This window comes from Xylocopa sonorina, chromosome 16 (assembly GCF_050948175.1).
Source record: "Xylocopa sonorina isolate GNS202 chromosome 16, iyXylSono1_principal, whole genome shotgun sequence".
Taxonomy (NCBI): Eukaryota; Metazoa; Arthropoda; class Insecta; order Hymenoptera; family Apidae; genus Xylocopa; species Xylocopa sonorina.
The window spans coordinates 2,474,987-2,498,460 of NC_135208.1; the positions used below are offsets into that span (position 1 = coordinate 2,474,987).

At 34.7% G+C, this 23,474-nt stretch overlaps 5 protein-coding genes across 5 annotated transcripts; 4 read left to right on the forward strand and 1 right to left on the reverse strand.

Moving 5' to 3' along the window:
* Positions 1–1,576: 1,576 nt before the first annotated feature.
* On the forward strand, positions 1,577–2,607 carry Prbp (Prenyl-binding protein). The gene is made up of 4 exons (XM_076907428.1): positions 1,577–1,617; positions 1,778–1,840; positions 1,906–2,163; positions 2,250–2,607. Exons 1-4 carry the CDS (start codon positions 1,577–1,579, stop codon positions 2,329–2,331), a joined length of 444 nt encoding a protein of 147 aa, XP_076763543.1. The 3' UTR covers positions 2,332–2,607.
* Positions 2,608–3,109: 502 nt separating this feature from the next.
* On the forward strand, positions 3,110–4,243 carry LOC143430941 (uncharacterized). Its single transcript, XM_076907420.1, has 3 exons — positions 3,110–3,323; positions 3,567–3,769; positions 3,842–4,243. Exons 1-3 carry the CDS (start codon positions 3,110–3,112, stop codon positions 4,169–4,171), a joined length of 747 nt encoding a protein of 248 aa, XP_076763535.1. The 3' UTR covers positions 4,172–4,243.
* Positions 4,244–4,788: 545 nt separating this feature from the next.
* Cul2 (cullin 2) lies at positions 4,789–9,732 on the reverse strand. The gene is made up of 7 exons (XM_076907400.1): positions 9,583–9,732; positions 8,991–9,489; positions 6,962–7,141; positions 6,666–6,884; positions 6,332–6,502; positions 5,308–6,252; positions 4,789–5,240 (listed from the first exon to the last, which is right to left on the reverse strand). Exons 1-7 carry the CDS (start codon positions 9,699–9,701, stop codon positions 5,109–5,111), a joined length of 2,265 nt encoding a protein of 754 aa, XP_076763515.1. The 5' UTR covers positions 9,702–9,732; the 3' UTR covers positions 4,789–5,108.
* A 6,559-nt stretch (positions 9,733–16,291) lies between these two features.
* Positions 16,292–18,538, forward strand: Prosbeta3 (proteasome subunit beta type-3). Its single transcript, XM_076907446.1, has 3 exons — positions 16,292–16,369; positions 17,766–18,331; positions 18,411–18,538. The coding sequence occupies exons 1-3, from the start codon at positions 16,367–16,369 to the stop codon at positions 18,457–18,459; spliced, it is 618 nt and encodes a 205-aa protein (XP_076763561.1). The 5' UTR covers positions 16,292–16,366; the 3' UTR covers positions 18,460–18,538.
* A 2,429-nt stretch (positions 18,539–20,967) lies between these two features.
* LOC143431058 (uncharacterized) lies at positions 20,968–21,948 on the forward strand. The gene is made up of 2 exons (XM_076907561.1): positions 20,968–21,022; positions 21,225–21,948. The coding sequence occupies exons 1-2, from the start codon at positions 20,968–20,970 to the stop codon at positions 21,869–21,871; spliced, it is 702 nt and encodes a 233-aa protein (XP_076763676.1). The 3' UTR covers positions 21,872–21,948.
* The last annotated feature ends 1,526 nt before the right edge of the window (positions 21,949–23,474 follow it).

Consider the following 23,474-nt stretch of genomic DNA (forward strand, 5'->3'; position numbering starts at 1 on the left):
TAAGTTCTTAATTTTTCATTCATAAGTTCTCAATTTTTAATTCTTAAGAACTGAAAATTGAAACCATAATATTGTACTTATTAACTTGCAATTTCCATAGAAATAGGTTCCCAGTTTTTAATTTTTAAGTTCTCAATTCTCAATTTTTAATTCTTAAGGATTGAAAATTGAGAATTTATAATATGTTATTTATTAACTTGCAATTTCTATAGAAATAAGTCCGTGATTTTTAATTCCTGTTAAATTCTCAGTCTTTAATTCTTATTAAGTTCCCAATTCATAATTCATAATAAAAATTAAAAACCGTGAATTTAAATAATAATTAAAAATCCAGAACTCGTTTCTACAGAAATTACAAGTTAATAAATATAGAATATTAATTTTTCAATCCTTAAAAATTAAAAATTGTGAACTTATGAATTAAAAGCCTACTAAAACTTAAAAATAAAAAATTAAAAACTCATTTCTATAGAAATTACAAGTTAATAAATGCAATATTATGGTCTCAATTTTCAATCCTGAATAATTAAGAACTTCAGAATATAAAACTAAAAATTTAATAAGAATTCTTAATTTTTAATTCTTGAGAATTGAAAATTGTAAACTTATCAATTAAAAATTGAGAAATTATGTGAATTAAAAACTGAGAACTTATGAATTAAAAATTGAGATCTCAAGAATTAGAAATTGAAAACTTATTTCTATAGAAATTGCAATTTAATAAGTGAAATATTAAATTTCAATCCTTAAAAATAAAAAACTGAGAACTTAAGAATTAAAAATTGGGAATTTAATCAGAATTAGAAATTGAGAACTTATATGAATTAAAAATTGAGAACTTACATAAATTAAAGTTGAGAACTTAAGAATTAGAAATTGTGAACTTAAGAATTAAAAATTGAGAACTTATGAATTAAAATTTGAGAAATTATATGAATTAAAAATTGAGATCTCAAGAATTAGAAATTGAGAACTTAATAAAAATTAGAAATTGCGAAATTTATTATTTTTTATTTTTTTATTATATTTTTATTTATTATTTATTATTTTAATAAAAATTAAAAATTGAGAACTTAATAAAAATTAAAAATTGAGAACTTAATAAAAATTAAAAATTGCGAACTTAATAAAAATTAAAAATTGAGAACTTAATAAAAATTAAAAACTTAATAACGAACTTAAACTTAAAAATTCAGAACTTAATAAAAATAAAAAATTGAGAACTAATTTCTACAGAAACAACAACTAAATAACCAATCCAAAAAATCCTCAATTCCCGCCTATTTCATCACCATTAAAACCCACACCCAACAATCCCATAATCACCAAACCCAATCCTCTTCAAAATTCCCTCTCCTCAACCCTCCAATTTCTCCAAATCTCAAATATTAAATTCCACTCAAAACAAATCTCCCAAAAAAAAACAAACAAAAAACAAACAAAAATACATTTAAAAATCACCAACATCCTCTTCCCTCGCAAATTTAAATAAAGAATCGATAGTTCCTGAATGAAAACGGCATTTAAATACCAACGCTCTCAAAACAACCTTAATTAACTCCATTGGACGCAAATTATGCCTTCTCGAGGCGAGGACATCCTGAAAGGCTTCCAAGTGTATCCTTTTTTTTTCTTTAATCAACTCTAATCTTCTACCTGTTGCAAAGAAATCGTAAATAAACACAGTTTCTAGGTTAACTTTATAGGTTATGTTTACAATTCTCTGGAATTACCGCTGAATATCGACAATAAGACCCTTAACAACGTTTAATTTCAGTAATTGGATGAATCTGCGCGATGCTGACAGTGGAAAAATCCTGTGGCAGGGCAACGAGGACTTGTAAGTGCGACATAACCTATAACCACTGAATAAAAACCTGAATAACAGAGTTCATCCTTTCACAGGTCTGTGCCTGAGGTGGAACACGAGGCCAGAGTGCCAAAGAAGATTCTGAAGTGCCGTGCGATCTCTCGAGAGATCAACTTCAGCTCAGCGGAGCCGATGGAGCGGTTCAGGCTGGAGCAGAAGGTGCTGTTCAAAGGCAGGTGCTTGGAGGAGTGGTTCTTCGAGTTTGGCTTCGTCATACCGAACAGCACCAACACCTGGCAGAGTCTGATCCAAGCCGCGCCTGAGAGCCAGATGATGCCTGCGAACGTGCTGAAGTAATGCGCTATCCGTTAACGTAGAGGCGATCGGTTGTTTCTGTTCAGTACGGTGGGAAACTGGGTCATTTCTTGTTTGTGCGCAGTGGCAACGTAGTGATAGAGACCAAGTTCTTCGACGATGACCTGCTGGTGTCGACGAGCAAGGTCCGTCTGTTCTATGTGTGAGCGTCCCGTCCTGGCGAGGGTTAACAGAGAGTTCGTATCGAACGTTCCACTTCGTGCACCCACTGTGATAGCACCGTGTTGATTATGCATCCGCTCACGCTCCAACGGTGGAGCAGCCAGCACCACTTTCTCCCTTTCGTCCTCTCAAGAAGCTACTGTGGTGATCGAACTGTGAATCGTGCACTGTTTCCAAGCACGCTGGATCTTTATTTACGTACCAACGGACCTAGCTAATTTTGTACATATTGTAATACACTATACGCTGATGTAATAAAAGTGAAGAAACGTGTATCGCCTCTGTTTATTGCATTTTAGGGAACTAAGAATTGCTGCGGAGGGGAATACTGGATCGAAAGAGATCATCGAAGGTGCTTTTACAGGATTAGCAGTCGTAGAGTTGATAGTTTGGTAGACAATGAGAGGAACGGAGAGGAGAGGAAGCAGATATGCTATCCGTTTCGTTTTTTTTTCACCAAACACCTATGCTATTGATTCGTGGCCTGTATAAGCAATGCATTTCAGAGGCTTCGCTGCCCCTCTTGAGGGTGTTCACGTCGAATACACTCTGTCCCCTACCCTCGTCGCACAGGTGTAAGGAAAAAAAAACCCGTGGAAAGGAGGAAAAGAGAAAAGGCACGGCGCTGGTCGCGGAGTCGCTGTTTGGTAGACCCACAGGGACTTCAAAACCAGTGATTCGATTACGATTGGCCTCGTCCTCTCCGCCAAAACGTAATAACAGCAGTGAATTAATCAATTTTCGAGGGAAAAGAAGCCAACGATGGACTTAAAGGAGGAAGACGAGGGTGCAGGCGAGAGTGGTCGAGAATTGTTCCTGGTGGGCGGTCCGAGGGACCCTCTGGTGTCTTCTGGGGCCATCGTGGCATCCTCTGGCGCGCCAGACGAGCTCGCATCCGGCGCAGACCTGCAGACGACCGCGCTGGCCGGGCTGATCGGCGTGCAATCGTCCTCAGTTTGCTTCCCTGGTAAATTCAGTAAGTGCCAGCCGCTGGGTCCTGATCTAATTAACCAGCTGCACCTCTCGCCGCCTCGTGCAAGTTGGGGTGCTCAATTAAATTATTGCTAAATGCATTAAAGCGAATCGTCGTCGGGCCCCCTTGTATTTTTAAATAGAGTTAGAGCCGGTAATCTGCTTAACAGGGCGTCAATTCGTGGCGATCAAGCGTCCACGACGTCGTCGAGAGGTGGTCGAGGGTGTGACAGTGTCTCTGTTGCAGCGTACGACTTCTCGCAGAGCCCAGGAAGCGAGGAGAGGCAATCCACAGGCGTTGGCAAGCGGAAGCAGCGAAGATATCGCACGACGTTCACCAATTTCCAGCTGGAGGAGCTGGAGAGAGCCTTCCAGAAGACTCACTACCCAGACGTGTTCTTCAGGGAGGAGCTGGCGCTGCGGATACAGCTGACCGAGGCCAGGGTGCAGGTAATTGCTGCGTCTTCTGCTGCGCAGGATGAAAAGGGAGACAGTGATTGGGGCATTTATTTGCTCTCGCAGGTGTGGTTCCAGAACAGAAGGGCCAAGTGGCGCAAGCAGGAGAAGCAGTGCAAGGTGGCCACTCACTTGACACCGCACTTGCCACCCGCAGAGTGCCAGGAGGTGCAGCAGCAGCAGCAGCAGTCGGATCACCTGCTGCTGGAGCCACCGTTGGGCAGCCCACCGCCTATTTACCTTGGCATGGAGTGGGCTGGCTTCTCACCGTACAGCAACACTGTCGCTGCCTCGCCACTGGTGGTGAACAGCATGAACAAGCCGCTCGAGTCTGAGACAGACGACAATCCACTGCTAGACCCTGAACTGCTGCAATTGAAGACACCTCGCTCCTAATAATGTCCATTTAGAGCAACGTTCCTCTCTGCGCGATGTAATAACTGTTGTAAAGCCTGCGAGATGCTGGCGAATAACTCCCTTCGCAGTCCTGAGAATGTATGGGCGAAGAAGAAACCGTGTTTCACTTGAATTGCTGTGTCGTAACATCGAAAGGGACCAAAGACCCTCTGCGAAGGGTCGAAACAGGTTTTTCTCATACAAAAACTCCTGCGCCTTATCCTGAACGGTCTCTCAGACTCGAATTGCTGTGTCGTAGCATCGAAAGGGACCAAATATCCCCTGCGAAGGGTTGAAACTGTCTCGAAACAGGTTTTTCTTACACAAAAATTGCTGCGCCTTATCCTGAATGGTCTCTCAGACTCGAATTGCTGTATCGTAGCATCGAAAGGGACCAAAGACTCTCTGCGAAGGGTCGAAACTGGTTTTTCTCATACAAAAACTCCTGCGCCTTATCCTGAACGGTCTCTCAGACTGGAATTGCTGTGTCGTAGCATCGAAAGGGACCAAATATCCCTTGCGAAGGGTTGAAACTGTGTCGAAACAGATTTTTCTTACGCAAAAACTCCTGCGCCACGTCCTGAATAGGCTGACAGCGAATGAAACTGGCCGCAGCATAAAATAGTAACATCATCTTTATTCCGTGCACATATATTACAATCCATTGAGTCAACTAAGTTAATTAATCGATTGATTTAGGAGCAATTAAAGCGGTTCAGGATGTCTCGTTGACCGTTCGAGCGGGAGTACGCGCGTGCACAGAGAGAGAGAGATTCGAGTATTTTTAAGAGAGACGTGTGTGTGTGTGTATGTGTGTGTGTTTCGAGAAAGAGTGTTCGTACGTTCTCTGTAAAACTCGCTGGCGCCCTCGCGAACGATCAACACTCGCCACTCTGAACGAAATAAATTAATGACCGTGTCGGATGGTACGAGAGAATCATGCGATGTACGAATACTCATCTGCGTTGTTGGGCGTACGCTCGATGTACTGCTTGTCTATCAGGGCTTCGATACACTTTTTGATCATGCTGATCGACGGCGCGAACGTGACCTTAGATTGACTTAGTACCTGGCGATTAAAGGAACGAAAATGAACTTTGTAAACCGAAGGGCCAATAAAAGAGGGTCTGTCTCACCTCCTGCACGAGCTGATTGTGTCTCAACACCTTGCGGCTCTTCATAATACGGACTATGGCCGCTTGCAGGTACAATTTTCTGTCCTCGTCGACGCTGTGGTGCGTCGTCTCGACGTCGTGGCACTCGTGAGGCACGTCTCTCTGCAGCGTGCCCGTTATACGGAACTTGGTCCTCTTATTGTAGTAATCGAAGTTCAGAGTGAGCGTGGTGTCCTCCTCGAGCTCTCCGTCGCTCGACTTCTTCAGTATCTTACAATCGACGAGGCTGGTGGCGTGTTTCACCAGCTGATCGTGAGACAACCGCAGCGAGGCAGCTGCTTCTCTGCACTGCACTGAGTCGCAGTGCTCGAAGAGCAGCAACAGAGCCATCTGGTAGGTCTGCACAGTGACCAGATAGGGTTTCTTCAAGTAATTGAACTTCAGCTCGCCCTGGCACAGCTGGTGCAGCCACGTCAGCTTGCGACCGTTGAACTGAGCGTGGTAGAAGCTCTCGAAGGCTTGTATGGACTTCTCCAGCTGCTGAGGGATGTCGAAGGGGCCTGAGGAAGGCGGAAGACCCAGTGGCCAAGCTCCAGCTTGCAACACGTACACCACAAAACCAATGCCAAGCTGATTCTCTCTGTCCCTCTCTCGCAGACTGCTGGTGAACTTGGCGTTCAGGTCAGCGGACACAGACATGTCTGTGAACATCCTGTGCAGCTTGTTCGTGAACTCGTAGCCGCAGGCTTGCTTCAGACGGTCGATCATCGACTCCTCAGCGTCCATGGACTGAGACTGCTGATGGATCAGCCGTTTCGCCAGCATCCTCGCGTAGAACTTCTGGAAAACGTCCTTGTCGTCGACGTACTTGAACACTGTGATGCAGTGGGCCAGTTTTTCTTCAACTTCGCCCTCTGACGCGGCTTTCGCCGACTTTTTCAGCAACGAGTCGCAGTACTTGGCGAGCTGCAGAGGAGGAACACGAAGGAATTAACGAGAAATCGGGGCCAGCGCGTCGAAACGCGACTACTTAGGAATTACCTACTAGCTCTGGCGCCCTGGCTGGCTGGCGAGGCACTGGCCTGTGGTTCACAACCACTGAGCAAGCCTTGTCGAGCGCTGTGACGAACGCTTGGTCGCTTCTGAACACATCCTTGATCAATTCCGAGTATTTGTGGTGCACGTCCAGCATCGTCTCCACGAATTGCGTGTGTATCTGCGTTTTGCAATAAGAATTAGCGAGAATAACAGTAATTTTAGGTGGGTTTTTAATTAATTACTGGTAAATCTCTCACGTTCAAGACTTTTTACAATGAAAATCAGCGAAAATAACAGTAATTTTAGGTGGATTTTTAGTCAATTACTGCTGAAGAACTCACGTTTTCGCCTTCCAGAGAGCCAATCGCTTGCAGCCCCTGCTGGATGATGTGCTGAGTGAATTTTTGTACAAGTGCAGTCAATCCTGAAGGCAATGGCCTTAATAATGGGTAAAGAAGGGACAAATCTCTCTTGCGCTCGTTGTCGATCATGCTTTCACCTTCTGCGCGAAGCCACGCCACGTGGGTGGCTATCATTTTCTCTTCGCAGCATTGTCTCACCTGAAAATGGTTTTTTTTACAGAGTTTGTTACTCTTGGGTTGATGTTTTTTGTGTGACGGAGGGAAAATTAGGATACTTTAGGCACAGAGCTTGCGTGGAGGAACTTGTGGGCTCGAAGCTCCTCCTGGATGAGTCTCCACGTGACTCGCTCCATGTAGTGCTTCACATCCGACTGCTGAAGCAGCTCTGCTGCTTCTCTCATGTAGAACTCTCCGCTCGCCTCCAGAAATGGGGTCTCAAAGATTTCTTGGTACAACTGCGATTGAGTGGATCGATTAAAAATGTAGTTGGCGTTACAAGAATTAATATTAAGCGAATGAAATATTGTTGCGTCTGTTTGGTTTCTTCCTTTTTGGGCAATTAAGTTACGTGGATTGTATTTATAATTGATTGAGTATTGAGAATTTAATATTGTAATTATTGATTTGCTATTTTTATAGAAATATGTTCTTAATTTTTAATTCTTATTAAATTCTCAATTTTTAATTTTCAAAGTTCTCAATTTTTCATTCATAAGTTTACTATTCTCAATTCTTAAGAATTAAAAATTAAGAATTCTTATTTAATTCTTAAGTTTACTACTTTCAATTCTCAAAAATTAAAAATTAAGAATTCTTATTTAATTCTTAAGTTTACTACTTTCAATTCTCAAGAATTAAAAATTAAGAATTCTTATTTAATTCTTAAGTTCTCAATTCTCAATTTTTAATACTTAAGAATTGAAATTTAATTCTTAAGGAATTTAATTTCATATAAGTTCTCTCAAATTTTAATTCATAAGTTCTCAAATTTCAATTCTTATTAAACTCTGAATTTTTCATTCTTAAGATCTCAATTTTTAATTCATATAATTTCGCAAACTTTAATTCATAAGTTTACAATTTTCAATTCTTAAGAATTAAAAATTAAGAATTCTTGTTAAATTTTCAGATTTTAATTCTGTTCTTAATTCTTAATTTTTAATTTTTAAGGATTGAAAATTGAGAACTTAATATTCCATATTTATTAACTAATAATTATTTAGTTCACAATTTTTTATTATTGAAATCTCAATTCCAAAGTTCTCAATTTTTAAGAATTAAGAATTAAACAATTTCAATTCTTAGGAATTAAAAATTGAGAATTGAGAACTTAAGAATTAAAAATTAAGAACTTTTGAATGAAAAATTGAGAACTTATGAATTAAAAATTGAGATCTTAAGAATTAAAAATTCAGAAGTTAACAAGTATTCTCAATTTTCGTTTCTTAAGAATCAAAAATTGAGAATTGAGAATTTAAGATTTAAAAATTGAGAATTGAGAACTTAAGAATTAAAAATTAAGAACTTTTGAATGAAAAATTGAGAACTTATGAATTAAAAATTGAGATCTTAAGAATTAAAAATTCAGAAGTTAACAAGTATTCTCAATTTTCGTTTCTTAAGAATCAAAAATTGAGAATTGAGAATTTACGATTTAAAAATTGAGAATTGAGAATTTAAGAATTAAAAATTAAGAATTTAAGAATTAGAAATTATGAATTTATATAAATTAAAGATTGAAAACTTATGAATTAAAAATGGAGATGTTAAAAATTAAAAATTCAGAATTTAACAGGAGTTTTCAATTTTCGTTTCTTAAGAATCAAAAATTGAGAATTGAGAATTTAAGATTTAAAAATTGAGAATTTAAGATTGGAAAATTGAAATCTTAAGAATGAAAAACTGAGAACATCAGAATTGAGAATTGAAGAATAAAAAATTTCAAACTTAACAATAATTTCTCAATTTTTAAGAATTAAAAACTGAGAACATCAGAATTGAGAATTCGAGAATAAAAAATTGCAAACTTAACAATAATCTCTCAATTTTTAAGAATCGAAAACTCAGAACCTCAGAACAGAGAATTCGATAATAAAAAATAGCGAGCTTAACAATAATTGCTTAATAAAATCCAGAACATTAAGTTCTCAATTTTCAATCCAACATTTTCAATTCCTAAGAAATAAAAAATCGAGAACTAAATAAAAACTAAAAATCAACAACTCATTTCCCCAAAAAAAGTAACAAACTAACAACCACAACGTAACAAAAATGACCATCGACAGAATAAAAAACCATCATTACATCTATCTGTCCCTTCATTTTGTACTCCTCGACTCTGACGAAACTCTGAATCACACCGCAGATCACTTCAGTGCTGGCGGTGGGTGCAGTGCCAACCCTGTCCGCATGGATGTTCTCCAGCAGCAAAGGGATCAGCTGTTTCTTCAGCGGTGTGATCATCCTGGTCTTCCAGATGTCCAGGCCCAGCTCGCCGATCTCCATCTGTTCCTGGCAGTCGACAGCAGTGGCCGAAGACATGCCATAAATCAATTCTGCCTCGGACAGCTTCTGTTTCTTGATGTGTTGCTGATTTAAGTACAAATAGAGGCGGTGGAGGTAATTGATGCCCTGCGAGTACTCCGTCCAGGCCTGGTGATAAGCCTGGAGGAGGTTCGCTTCGCCCTGGGCGCGCACTTTGATCAACAACTGGAAGACATGACCGTCCAGGAACCTTTTCGTCTCGTAGTACAACTGGTCAGCCAGCGGCTCTGGGTACGCCACGCACAATGAGTACACATCACTGAAACCGAAAGCACACGGCACTTGTACACTGGACGATGGTCGAGCGCAGGCTGTGGAGTGGCTGATCGAATGAATGGATCTCGCAAGGTACCTGAATCTATCATACCATGTTGTACGGGGGACGTACGACAGTGTTATTACACCTTTTACGGTTTCTTTCAATACTTTCCATGTCTGAGTGAAGTCGACACGCTTAGGCTTTAATGACATTCTTCCACTGGGTGAGACCGACTGCCACTTGTCTTAGCAAATTGAGTTCGCCGGTCGAATGCTACAAATTTAAACCTGCAAAGAGATTGTTATCAGTTGCGAGCCATCGATAAGGTTCGAAGAGCGTCTTAAAATTTAGTAAACGTGAGAGGCGAGGGGTTTAAAGGGTAGCGAAGCGAAATATTCAGAATGTATTCCAAGAATAATTGTAGAATGAGTTTAAAGGGAACGCAATGGCTTAGATAGAAGATTAATTGTATGTTTTGCTCTCAGATTAATTTCTGTTCCCTTTTGATCCTTGGAATACCTTTCTAGAGCAACTTGGGTTGAGCGCTCGACTCGATTGAGCTTTGTTAAGCTAGAAATAACAAAGCAATCGAAATAAAACCTGTAAAGAGATCGTCAACGATTAGAATCCATCGATGAGGTTTAAAAAATGTATTAAGTCCAGTAAATGTAAAAAGCAAGGGGTTTAAAGGGCAACGAAGCGGAGTATTCAGAATATATTCCAAGAATAATTATAAAATGAATTTAAAGGGAACGCAATGGCTTAGATAGAAGCTTAATTGTATGTTTTGCTCTCAGATTAATTTCTGTTCCCTTTAGTCCTTGGAATACCTTTCTAGAGCAACTTGGGTCAAGCGCTCGACTTACAAAACTACAAAAAGCAAAGCAATCGAAATATACCCCAAGAATAATTACAAAACAAATTTAAAAGCAACGTAATGACTTAAATACAATCTCAGTCGCATGTTTAACTCCCAAATTAATTCTTGTGCCCATTAATCCTTGGAATACCTCTCTAGAGCAATTGTGTTGAGCGCTCGACTCACTCGATCAATACTAAGCTACAAAAAGCGAAGCAAAGCAAAATATATCCCAAGAATAATTACAAAACAAGTTTAAAGGTAACGCAATGACTTAGATAGAAGTTCAATGGTATGTTTTACTCCCAAATTAATTTTTAGAGCAAGTATCGACTCACTTGACTGATACTAAACTACAAAAAGCTAAGCAATTGAAATATATCCCAAGAATAATTACAAAACAAGTTTAAAAGCAACGTAATAACTTAAACAGAAGCTCAGTGATACACTTAACTCCCAAATTAATTCCTGTGCCCATTAATCCTTAGAATACCTCTCTAGAGCAATTGGGTTGAGCGCTCGACTTGCTAGAGCGATACTAAGTTACAAAAGGCAAAAGAAAGTGAAATATATCCCAAGAATAATTACAGAACAAGTTTAAAAGCAACGTAATAACTTAAACAGAAGCTCAGTGATACACTTAACTCCCAAATTAATTCCTGTGCCCATTAATCCTTGGAATACCTTTCAAGAGCAAGTGATTTGAACGTTTGACTCACTCGAGCACCACTAAGCTACAAAAAGCACAGCAATCGAAATATATCCCAAGAATATTTATAAAACAAGTTTAAAGGTAACGCAACAATTTAAATAGAAGTTCAGTCATACGTTTAACTTCCAAATTAATTTCTAGAGCAAGTGTCGACTTGCTAAGCTACGAAAAGCGAAGCAATCGAAATATATCCCAAGAATAATTACAGAACAAGTTTAGAGGTAACATAACAAGTTAAATACAATATCAGCCGCACATTTAACTCCCAAATTAATTCTTGTGCCTATTAATCCTTGGAATACCTTTCAAGAGCAAGTGATTTGAACGTTCGACTCACTTGAGCACCACTAAGGTACAAAAAGCGAAGCAATCGAAATATATCCCAAGAACAATTACAAACAGTGTATAAAACTACCGGAACAGCTTAAATACAAACTTAATTGCACGTTTAACTCCCAAATGAATTGCTGTGCCCATTAATCCTTCGAATACCCTTCAAGAGCAAGTGATTTGAACGTTCGACTCACTCGAGCACCACTAAGCTACAAAAAGCGAAGCACTCGAAATATATCCCAAGAATATTTATAAAACAAGTTTAAAGGTAACGCAACAACTTAAATAGAAGTTCAGTCATACGTTTAACTTCCAAATTAATTTCTAGAGCAAGTGTCGACTTGCTAAGCTACGAAAAGCAAAGCAATCGAAATATATCCCAAGAACAATTACAAACTGTGTATAAAACTACCAGAACAGCTTAAATACAAACTTAATCGCACGTTTAACTCCCAAATGAATTCCTGTGCCCATTAATCCTTGGAATACCTTTCCAGAGCAAGAGAATTGAACGTTTGACACACTCGAGCACCACTAAGCTACAAAAAGCGAAGCACTCGAAATATATCCCAAGAATATTTATAAAACAAGTTTAAAGGTAACGCAACAACTTAAATAGAAGTTCAGTCATACGTTTAACTTCCAAATTAATTTCTAGAGCAAGTGTCGACTTGCTAAGCTACGAAAAGCAAAGCAATCGAAATATATCCCAAGAACAATTACAAACTGTGTATAAAACTACCGGAACAGCTTAAATACAAACTTAATCGCACGTTTAACTCCCAAATGAATTCCTGTGCCCATTAATCCTTGGAATACCTTTCCAGAACAAGAGAATTGAACGTTTGACTCACTCGAGCACCACTAAGCTACAAAAAGCGAAGCAATCGAAATATATCCCAAGAATAATTAAAAAACGAGTTTAAAGGTAACGTAACAACTGAAATGGAAGCTTAATCGTACATTCTATTCCCAAATTAATTTCTGTGCCCATTAATCCTTGGAATACCTTTCAAGAGCAATTGGGTCGAGCGCTCGCCTCGCTCGTCCACGGTCAATCTACAAGCTCATCCGCGTGCGATCTCGATCGCGCCTGATCCTCGCGTTCACGCGCGCCTCGATCGCGGCCCACCAGCACGTGCGAACGCGCGTTACCAGCCACAGCTGACTGGCACCAGCCAGATGGTCCTCGACCCAGCCACTAACCAAAAAACTCGACGACGAACGGCCGCTCTCTGTTTACCGCTCTCAGTGGTGCGATCGTCGATCGTGCTCAATTCCTCGTTGGAGCAGCTCGACGCAGACGCTTCTTCTCGTTGACTCGTAAATCATTCCCAGTTGCAAAATACATGACATTTACAATGACTCGTCTTGATCGAACGCATCTCTCTCTTTCTCTCGCGCTGCTCTTACAGTTCGTCTCTCTCTCTCTCTCTCTCTCGTTCTCTCGTTCGAGGAAGGGGGGGCCAAGCAGCAGCTCTGCGACTGAAAAATCCTCGCGTCCACACCGTCGTCTAAAAAAAGAACGCACGCACGGGAAATAATAGAAACTCGTAACGATATTACGGCTCAGACGGGGCGCATCGAGCTGCACGGGTTTCTCAATAACATTGCAGAGCCATGTTTTTTTTTTCTTCTTCTTGGTCTTGGTTTTCTTGTTCTTCTTCTTCTTGTTCTTCTTCTTCTTTCGATGTCTCGTTCTCTCTTTCGCGTGCTCGCTGTGTTCGTTGTTCGGTTTCTGAGTGGGGGGAGGGATTGGTGGGCGGTGAGGCGTGCGGCGGTTGTCGAACTGAGCGCCCTTGGACTTAAGAATGGTTTATATACGAACATTGCGGGGGTTTAATAATCCTTATTTATACGTGACATCGATAGAATGTGCTTCTTTTAGTTGTACTGTATTTTTAATGTTAATAATCGTCTAATAATTTGTGAAGAAGATAGAAAAGTGTTCGTACGATTTGTAATTCCCGCAGTATGAAGTTTGAGCGTCGCACGCATGCGTAGTTAAAGAGCTGCGCGCGACGCTGCGAGTCAGAGCGCTGTTACTCCCGCGATAATTTGAAGTACAAGGCATCGCTGATTATTAAGCTGTTATCGAAATTAATGTAATAATAAACTTTCTAATTCTTAATGAAAAATAAATGAAAAATATTGTACATAATTTTGTATCGTAAAGTGAAAAAATAACCAACTTCTTGCAATATATTATAGTACAACTATTGTATAATGAAATGTTATGTAAATAATATATAAACAAAATGATTAAATTAGCACAAGAGAAGAAATTATATTTGTAGACTCTTTTCTACTAATTGAGCATAACTTTTAGTGTTCTCTTCTTTTCTCTATATAAATTTAAGATTTATGGTGAGGAGAATGGAATAAGGCGGCGGTTGTCGAACTGAGCGCCCTTGGACTTAAGAATGGTTTATATATGAGCATCGTAGAAGTTTAGTGTTCTTTATTTTACATGTGATATTGATAGAACGAGTTTTTTTATTGTTGTATTATATTGTTAATGTTAATAATTGTTTAATAGTTTGTGAAGAAGGTAGAAGAAGCTTCGTATAATTTGTAAGTCCCGCGATATGGAGTTTCAGTGCGCGCGCATGCGTGGTTAGGGAGTTGCGCGCGACGCTTCAAGGCAGAGCGCCGTTGTCCCCGCGGTAATTTGAAATACAAGGCATTGCTGATTATTAAACTGCTATTGAAACTAATAGAATAATTCATTTTCTAACTCTTAATGAAAAATGAATTAAAAATATTCCATGGAATTTTCAACATTTTATAACATTTGCACAATAAAACATTGTATAATAAAAACCTAAACATAAAACCTAATAAAAATATTAACCTAAATAAACCCATAAAACCTAAAATATAAACCTAAACATAAAACGTTACAACAAAAATGTATATAAAAATTCTATGTTAAGAAACTTATCCTTCTTCTACTAATTGAGCACAATTTTAAGTGTTCTCTTCTATTTTTTTTTTTTTTAACATAAATTTGAAATTTATAGTGGAGAAAATGAAACAGAGTGGCGGTTGTCGAACGAAGGCGCCCTTGGACTTAAAATTGTTTCATATATAAGCATCGTGGAAATTCAACACCTTTTGAAGAAGATAAAAGAATGTTTGTACAACTCGTAATTCCCGCGGTATGGAGTTTGATTGTCGCGCGCATGCGTGGATAGACTTTGACCTCCAAAGCGGGAAATATTCAAAAAAGAATTTGAAATGAAACTACTAAAATATACAAAAAAGTACTAAAACATACAATATACTACAATGAAATTATTGAAATATACAAGAAATACAATGAAACTAATCAAATTCACCATAAATTATAATAAAATTATGGAAATATAGAATAAATTACAATGAAACCGATCAAATTTACTATAAATTATAATAAAATTAAGAAAATATAGAATAAATTACAAAATAACTATTAAACTATACAATAAATTACAGAAAAACTATTAAACTATACGATAAATTACAATAAAACTAATATATTGTGATTTATTATACGTAATATTAGTTTTATTTATAAACTGCAATAGAATATAAATTGCAATAAAACTAGTGAAATATACAATAAATTACAAGAGAACTAATAGATTAAAATTTATATTTTATTGCAATTTATAAATAAAACTAATAATATGTACAATAAATTACAATATATTAGATTGAATGTAATTCTTTGTATATTTTCTTAGTTTCATTGTAATTACTTGTATATTTCCTTAATTTTATTGTAACTTATTATACATTTCAGCAGTTTTATTGTAACTTATTGTATATTTTGGTAATTTCATTGTATTCTTATGTATATCTCACTAGTTATATTTCAATTTCTTGTGTATTTCCCGCTTTATAGGTAAGAGAGAGAAAGATATATAAGAAAGCTATAAGAAAGAGTGAGACAGATAGTAACGTCTCTACTGTAGAACACGTGGCGCCATCTCTGCGAAAAGTGCTCAAACTGCTCGCTCAGCGTTATCGACAGTGAAGTGAACTACTGAAGAACTACTAGCGCCATCTCTGTGGAAAGTACTGAAACTAATGCTCGACTAGTTTCAGAGATTCTCCAACAGATGGCGCCAGTAGTTCTCGAAGTTCACTTCACTGTCGATAACGCTGAGCGAGCAGTTTGAGCGCTTTTCACAGAGATGGCGCCACGTGTTCTTCAGCAGAGCCATCGTCATCTGTCTCACTCTTTCTTATAGCTTTCCTATATATCTTTCTCTCTCTCTCTTACCTCTAAGGCGGGAAATACCAAAGAAATTTCAATAATATTACTAAAATATACAATAAATTACAACAGAAATAAAATAGAAATAAAATGGAATATTGAGATAGAAATGAAATAGAAATATTAAGATATTAATTATTAAGATATAAATAAAATAGAATATTACAATATAAATGAAATAGGATATTGAGATATAAATGAAATAGGAATGTTAAAATGGCAATAAAATGGAAATATTGACATAGAAATAAAACAGATTATTAAGATATTAATTATTAAGGTGTAAGTAAAATAGAATATTAAAATATAAATAAAATAGAATATTGAGATGTAAATGAAATGGAAATATTAAGATGGAAATAAAATGGAATATTGAGATAGAAATAAAATAGAAATACTAAGGTATAACTATTAAGATATAAAGAAAATAAAATATTAAAATAGAAATAAAATGGAAATATTAAGATTGGAATAAAGTAGATTATTAAAATAGAAATAAAATAGAAATATTAAGGTACAATTATTAAAATAGAAATAATATAGAATAAGCTTGATATTCAATGAAATAACCAATTATACATCTACATATTCCATCTTCCATGACTCGCAATTTTTGCGTCAACTTGAACTCTCTCGTTCTCCAAAGTGCAGTTACAAGTGTGATAATATTTACTTATTGAACATCACAAATCTTTCTAAAAAAAAAAAAATGGTAATTCTCTAAAAATCATTCTTTAGACACAAAACAAACTTTATATAATACATTATCGTAATTGAAACACAACACGATACTAAAAATAACAGAAAACTGAGGAATTAGGTTATGTTGCTGTCAATTGCATCGATGACATTGCACGTTTGATAATATAAAACAGAGAAGTACAAATTTTCGAGCAATTTAAATGAGAAAGTTAGGTTATGTTACTGTTGAATTCATCAATGAAATTACACATTTGTTAATATAACTTAAATTGGAGTGATTTTTGAGCAATTGAAAGGAGAATGTGAGGTTATGTTATTATTGAGTTTATAACGTTAACATAAAATTAGAGATTTTCGAGCAATTTAAATGAAAATGTTAGGTTATGTTACTGTTGGATTCATGATATAACAAAATTATAAGATTAGAATAATTTTTAAAAGTAAATGTAATGAAAAAGTAAGGTTATGTTATGTTTCACAATAATAACACAAAAACAGACATTTTTAAGTAATTATAATGAAAAAGTTAGGTTATATTACTGTTGAGTTCATAACATAACCTAAAATTAGAGATTTTTAAATAATTGTAATGAAAAAGTTAGGTTATGTTTACTATTAAGTTCATAATATAACATAAAGTTAGAAATTTGCGAGCAATTGAAGTAAGAAACTAAGGCTTTGTTACGTTTCATAATAGTAACGTAAAACTATAAATTTGAGAGCAATTAAATTAAGAAACTACAGTTGCGTTACTATTACATTCATCGATGACATTGCACATTTCTTAATATAACATAAAACTATAAATTTGTGAGTAATTGAAATAAGAAACTAAAGTTACGTTACTATTAAATTCATCGATGACATTGCACATTTCCTAATCTAACATAAAACCAGATATTTCTAAATAATTAACATAAGAAAATAAAATTACATTACTATCGAATACATCGATAGCGTTATACGTTTGCTAATACAACATAAAACTACATATTTCTAAGTAATTAAAATAAGAAAATAATTTTGAATGCATCGATAGCATTATACATTTGCTAATATAACATAAAATTACATATTTCTAAGTAATTAAAATAAGAAAATAATTTCGAATGCATTGATAGCATTATACGTTTGCTAATGTAACATAAAACCAGATATTTCTAAGTAATTAACATAAGAAAATAAAATTGTATTACTATCGAATGCATCGATAACATCACACATTGCTTAACACACCACAAAAAATTGCAAATCACCAACCAATTACAATAAACATCGATACAAAACAATCTTATCACCTAACAACATTACATTCTTCTTCTAAAATTACAAATTAGCAACCAATTGCAATAACGATCAACACAAAACAACCTTCTCGCCTAACAACATTGTATTCTCTTCCTCAGAGCATCCTAGCTTACAACGGTGGAGCAATAATCGCCATGAAGGGCAAGAACTGCGTGGCGATAGCAGCAGACCGCAGATTTGGCATCCAAGCGCAAACGATAACATGCAACTTCCAGAAAATCTTTGAAATGGGACCGTACCTGTATCTGAGCTTGCCCGGTCTGGCAACGGACACTCAAACCGTAATGGAAAAGCTGCGATTCAGGCTGAACCTTTACGAGCTGAAAGAAAACAGGAAGATACATCCGAAAACCTTCGCATCGATGGTCTCAAATTTGCTGTACGAAAGGAGATTCGGTCCCTACTTCGTAGAGCCCATTATCGCTGGCTTGAATCCAGTTACGTACGAGCCATTCATTTGCAATATGGACTTGATAGGCTGCATAAGTCCATCGAATGATTTTGTGGTCGGTGGAACCTGCACGGAGCAGCTTTATGGGATGTGCGAGTCTCTGTTCGAACCGGATATGGAGCCAGACGACCTTTTCGAGACGATCAGTCAGGCTTTGGTGAATGCTTGCGACAGAGATGCGATATCTGGCTGGGGCGCTGTTGTTTATATCATGTAAGCTGCGTAATAATTTGTTCTTCTCTTATTTTCTTTCGCTTCGAGGTGTTAATCGTGTGTTTTCGGTTGTTCGCAGAGAGAAGGATAAAGTTACGACTAAGACTGTTAAGACGAGGATGGATTAAGCGGTTGGTTGATTTGTGAGGTGCAGCGAGATGAATGTTCTTATTAAGGGATATATAAGTTAATGATTTTCAATAAACGAAATGGAAAATGAACGATGTGGTTTGGTTGAGCTTCGTTTTTTTGGTCCGTTGAGGGGAGAGGAATGTAAAGTTGGTTGAATTTGGTGGTTTTTAGGGAGTTCAAGGAATATTTAGAAGGTTCGAGGTTTTTAGAAGAAGATTATTGTTTCTTCTTGAGAAGTTTGATGAACATTTTAATTTGTAGAAGAAGATTGTTATTTCTTCTGACAAATTTTCCTAAAAATGAGTGGATAATTAGAATTCCAAAGCTATAGATTTTTTGAGAGTTCGATGAATGTTTTAAACTTGATGAATAAAATTATTTCTTCTAATAAATTTTCCTAAAAATTGGTAGACGATTTATAATTCCAAAGTATACGTTCTTGAGGAATTCTATGAATATTATTTTAAACTTGCAGAAGAAAATTATTTCTTCTTGGAGAGTTCGATAAACATTTCAATTTGTAGAAGAAAATTGTTATTTTTTCTGAGAAATTTTCTTAAAAATTGGTAAATAATTATAATTCCAAAGCTATAAATTCTTTGAGTTCAATGAACATTTTAAATTTACAGAAGAAATGAACATTTTACATTTGCAGAAGAATATTATTTCTTCTGATAAATTTTCCTAAAAATTGATGGGCAATTACAATTCCAAAAATAAAAATTTTTTAGAAGTTCGATGAACATTTCAATCTTGAGAAATAAAATTATTATTTCTTCTATCAAATTTTTCTAAAAAATGGTGCATGTCTATGAATACCACTTATGTTAATATATTAATAATAATTATTGTTCCACAATAATTACTACTAATTCTAAATAACAATTATTGCATATTAACAATACTAATTCTTAATTACAATGATTTAAAATAATTATTAATTGAAATTGATAAATGCCTATGAATAGCATTTACGTTAACATGCTAATAATAATTATTGTTCCGCAATAATTGATACTAATTAGAAATAACAATTATTTAAAACAATTATAAATTAAAATTGGTAAATGTCTATGAATAGCATTTACGTTAACAGACTAATAATAATTGTTGTTCCACAATAATTAATACGAAATAGCAATTATTACATGCTAATACTAATTCTAAATAACAATTATTACATATTACAATATAAATTATGAATAACAATTATTGCATATTATAATACGATTTCTAAATAACAATTAATACTAACTATAAATAATAATTATTGCATATTATAAATGAATTCTGAATAACAATTATTTTATATTAATACTAATTCTAAATAACAGTTATTACATATTATAATACGGACTCTAAATAACAATTATTGCATATTATAATATAATTTCTAAATAACAATTATTATATATTACAACACAAATTCTAAATAACAATTGATACTAATTATAAATAAGAATTATTACATATTAATACTAATTATATTTTTTATATATTAATTATACAATTATTCCATATTATAATACAAATTATAAATAACAAATATTGCATATTATAATACTAATTCTAAATAACAATCATTGCATATCATAATACGAATTCTAAACAAGAATTAATACTAATTATAAATAAGAGTTATTACATATTTATACTAAATATAAATAACAATTATTGCATATTAATACACTAATTCTAAATTACAATTATTATATATTATAATACGAATTCTATATAACAATTAATACTAATTACAAATAAGAATTATTACATATTAATACTAATTATATTTTTTATATATTAATTATACAATTATTCCATATTATAATACAAATTATAAATAACAAATATTGCATATTATAATACTAATTCTAAATAACAATCATTGCATATCATAATACGAATTCTAAACAAGAATTAATACTAATTATAAATAAGAGTTATTACATATTTATACTAAGTATAAATAACAATTATTGCATATTAATACACTAATTCTAAATTACAATTATTACATATTATAATACGAATTCTATATAACAATTGATACTAATTATAAATTAGAATTATTACATATTAATACTAATTATATTTTATATATATTAATCATACAATTATTGTATACTAATATTAATTCTAAATAACAATTATTTCTTATTAACATTAATTACAAATAACAATAATTACAAACACCTATTTTCTCTCCAAATTAAACACACATTCTAAATACAAAAACTGATTGCAACTTAATACCAAAAAACAAACATCTTTCACCAACATAACCTTATACTTCATCAACTCAATATAATCAAATTTCTCAAAAGTTTTGCATTAATCTGCAACTATTTCATCAAAATAACCCAAAACAAACTTAATTAACCTCAAATCCCCTCTCACATTAATTAGAGGTTAGAGATTACAACCTCATTCAGTGAGCGACCACCGTCGACTGCGCAACTCTAACCAAACTCTCCACAAAAATATGCAAAACCAAAATGAATGCTATGGTGATTAACAAATTGTGCTCAGAATTTCGAAAAATAGTAATAAACAGACAAAGTACGTAGAAAATACGACAATTTTTACAATATTTACAACCTAACCTAAAATGAACAAAATTGATGTACAAGCAAAATATAAAAAAATATGTAATATTTTTTATTTTATCAAAAACAACCCAAAAATAACAAAAAAATGTACATAAATTGTGTTATAAATTAAATTTTATTGTTTTAATATTGTATTATTATTATTATTGCAGGTAACATCATCGCAAGATATGTTTCTTCTCACTCATCGATAGACCAAACCTCTGCGCCTCCTCCAAATATCTCCAAACTCCAATTAAACCCACCATTCGCATCAGAACGAATAACGTTTGTCCCAAAAACCCTTAACATAGATTTTAGAAACCCAGACAGCGTCACTAACAAGAAAATATTCGAGATACCATGGTCCGTACGTATACCGTCGATAGAAGACCCTTTAAGACAACCGGTTCAACGAGATCGGCCTGTGATCGACAGATCGATTGATCTGCCGGCCACGGAGAATGCCTTGGAGAAGCTAGCCGAGACCATACTGCGGATCAGAAGATGGAAGATAAAGAAGCACAAGAGGAAGAAGTACCGCAAGAGGATGCAGTTCATTTGGGCGAAGATAAGAGCGAGGCGCAACATATTGAAGGAGAGGACGTTTCAAGCGAAGCAGGTTGAGAAGATAAAGAAAGCGCTTGCGTTCGATGCCAAGCAGTACGTGGCGGACAGACTGGCTATTTTGGATAAAGAGAGGATACCGATGACGTTCAGAGGTGAAATACTGCCACGCAATGTGATTAAGCAGTTCATCGAGGAGAAGAAGGAGCAGCAGAGGAGACGGCTTAACAAACCTCGAATTACGCTTGATTAAATTGCAATTGTATTGCAGTTTTCTATTAATATGCAATAACAAGAATTATTGCGTATTAATATTAATTCTAAAAAGCAGTGTATTATAAAAATAAATGTTTATCGTGTTGGATATTAAACGGTGGGCTTCGATTTCTCTTTTCTTCGGTTTCTGTTTATACGGATGCGAGTTTGGTAATAAATTTGCAGCGTAAAATGAAATTATTGCAATTTTAGGATAGCAAAATTTGGTAACAAGCTTAAATCATCTGCGTTAGTGTTAATATTGTAAATAGAGTCAGTTAATGCAATCAGAGAGCAAATTGGGATGGAAAACTGAATTAAAAATATTCATTTGCATTTTAGATGAAGGAATAAAATAATAATATTGCCTTTTCTGAAAGTTTTCAGTCAACATTGAGTAATAAAATTGATTTAAAGCACTGAAAACTGCTATTTAGTCTATTTTTCAATTCAGAAGAAGTTTTATCATCTTAATTGCTATAATTTTCAGTGAACATTGGAAAATATTCACTTAGAAGCCTTCTCTGAGGTCCGATGGATAATAAAATTAATTTACGAGCACTGAAAAGCGCTGTTTAATCTTTTTTATCAGTTCAGAATTATGTAATGTATCTCAGTAATTATTTAAAACCATTTCATTCGCTATTAACTGCTCTGTTTGCATAAATTCCACATTATTTACTCCATATTTTATATTTTTTACTCCAGTTTACTTCGTATTACGTAGACTGAAAATATTGAAAACAAATTGAGCACTGAAATTACCTCACAAATTAAAAAAAATATAAATATTCATCGATAAACTAATAAAAAGATAATTATTTATATTTTCATAATTAGAAGAAGGTAAAAAAAAGTATGAGAAAGCAATGATAATTAAAATACTGTTCTAAAAGAAATTTAACATTCAATATTCTGAATAAACGAACTCAAAATTCTCTAGAAACATTACAAAACAAATATCTGCTCTTCTAATTATATATAATTGCTTAAAAACCATTATATTTCTCTATTTATATTAAAGAAACAATTTTAAACATCTTAATGGGCAAATTAATCAGCAACGTAGCATCGGATTCATCAGAAACTTGAAAATAAAATTCCATTTAATTAAATAAACAATTTTAAGTATCTTAACAGACAAATTAACTAGCAACGTAGCATCAGATTCATCAAAACTTGAAAATGAAATTACATTCAGTCAGTTTTTTCAGGTTTCAACTAATAAATATTTAACAAAATCGCTACGAACAGATTTAAAGGACTTAAAAGGGGGGATTTATGTACAATTTTATTGTAGGGATATGATAAAATGCTGGTCGAGATGCTGCAACCATTTATAGAGATAGAAATATACATAGTAAACGTATTAAAAATGTTTAATTTAACTTACAGGACATAGTTTTGCATTGCTAAGACCCGCGTACATCCGTCAGACCGCGTTTCTATTTTACAAATATCTACATCTCGCCTCTCGATCGCGTATTTACAGAGAAAATAATACTATAAGACAATAAATAGCACCTGTTACTTTAGCCAGGAGTATCGACAAGCTTTTCAAGGCACGTTTCAACGAAGAATAATATTTTTTTCTACATCCA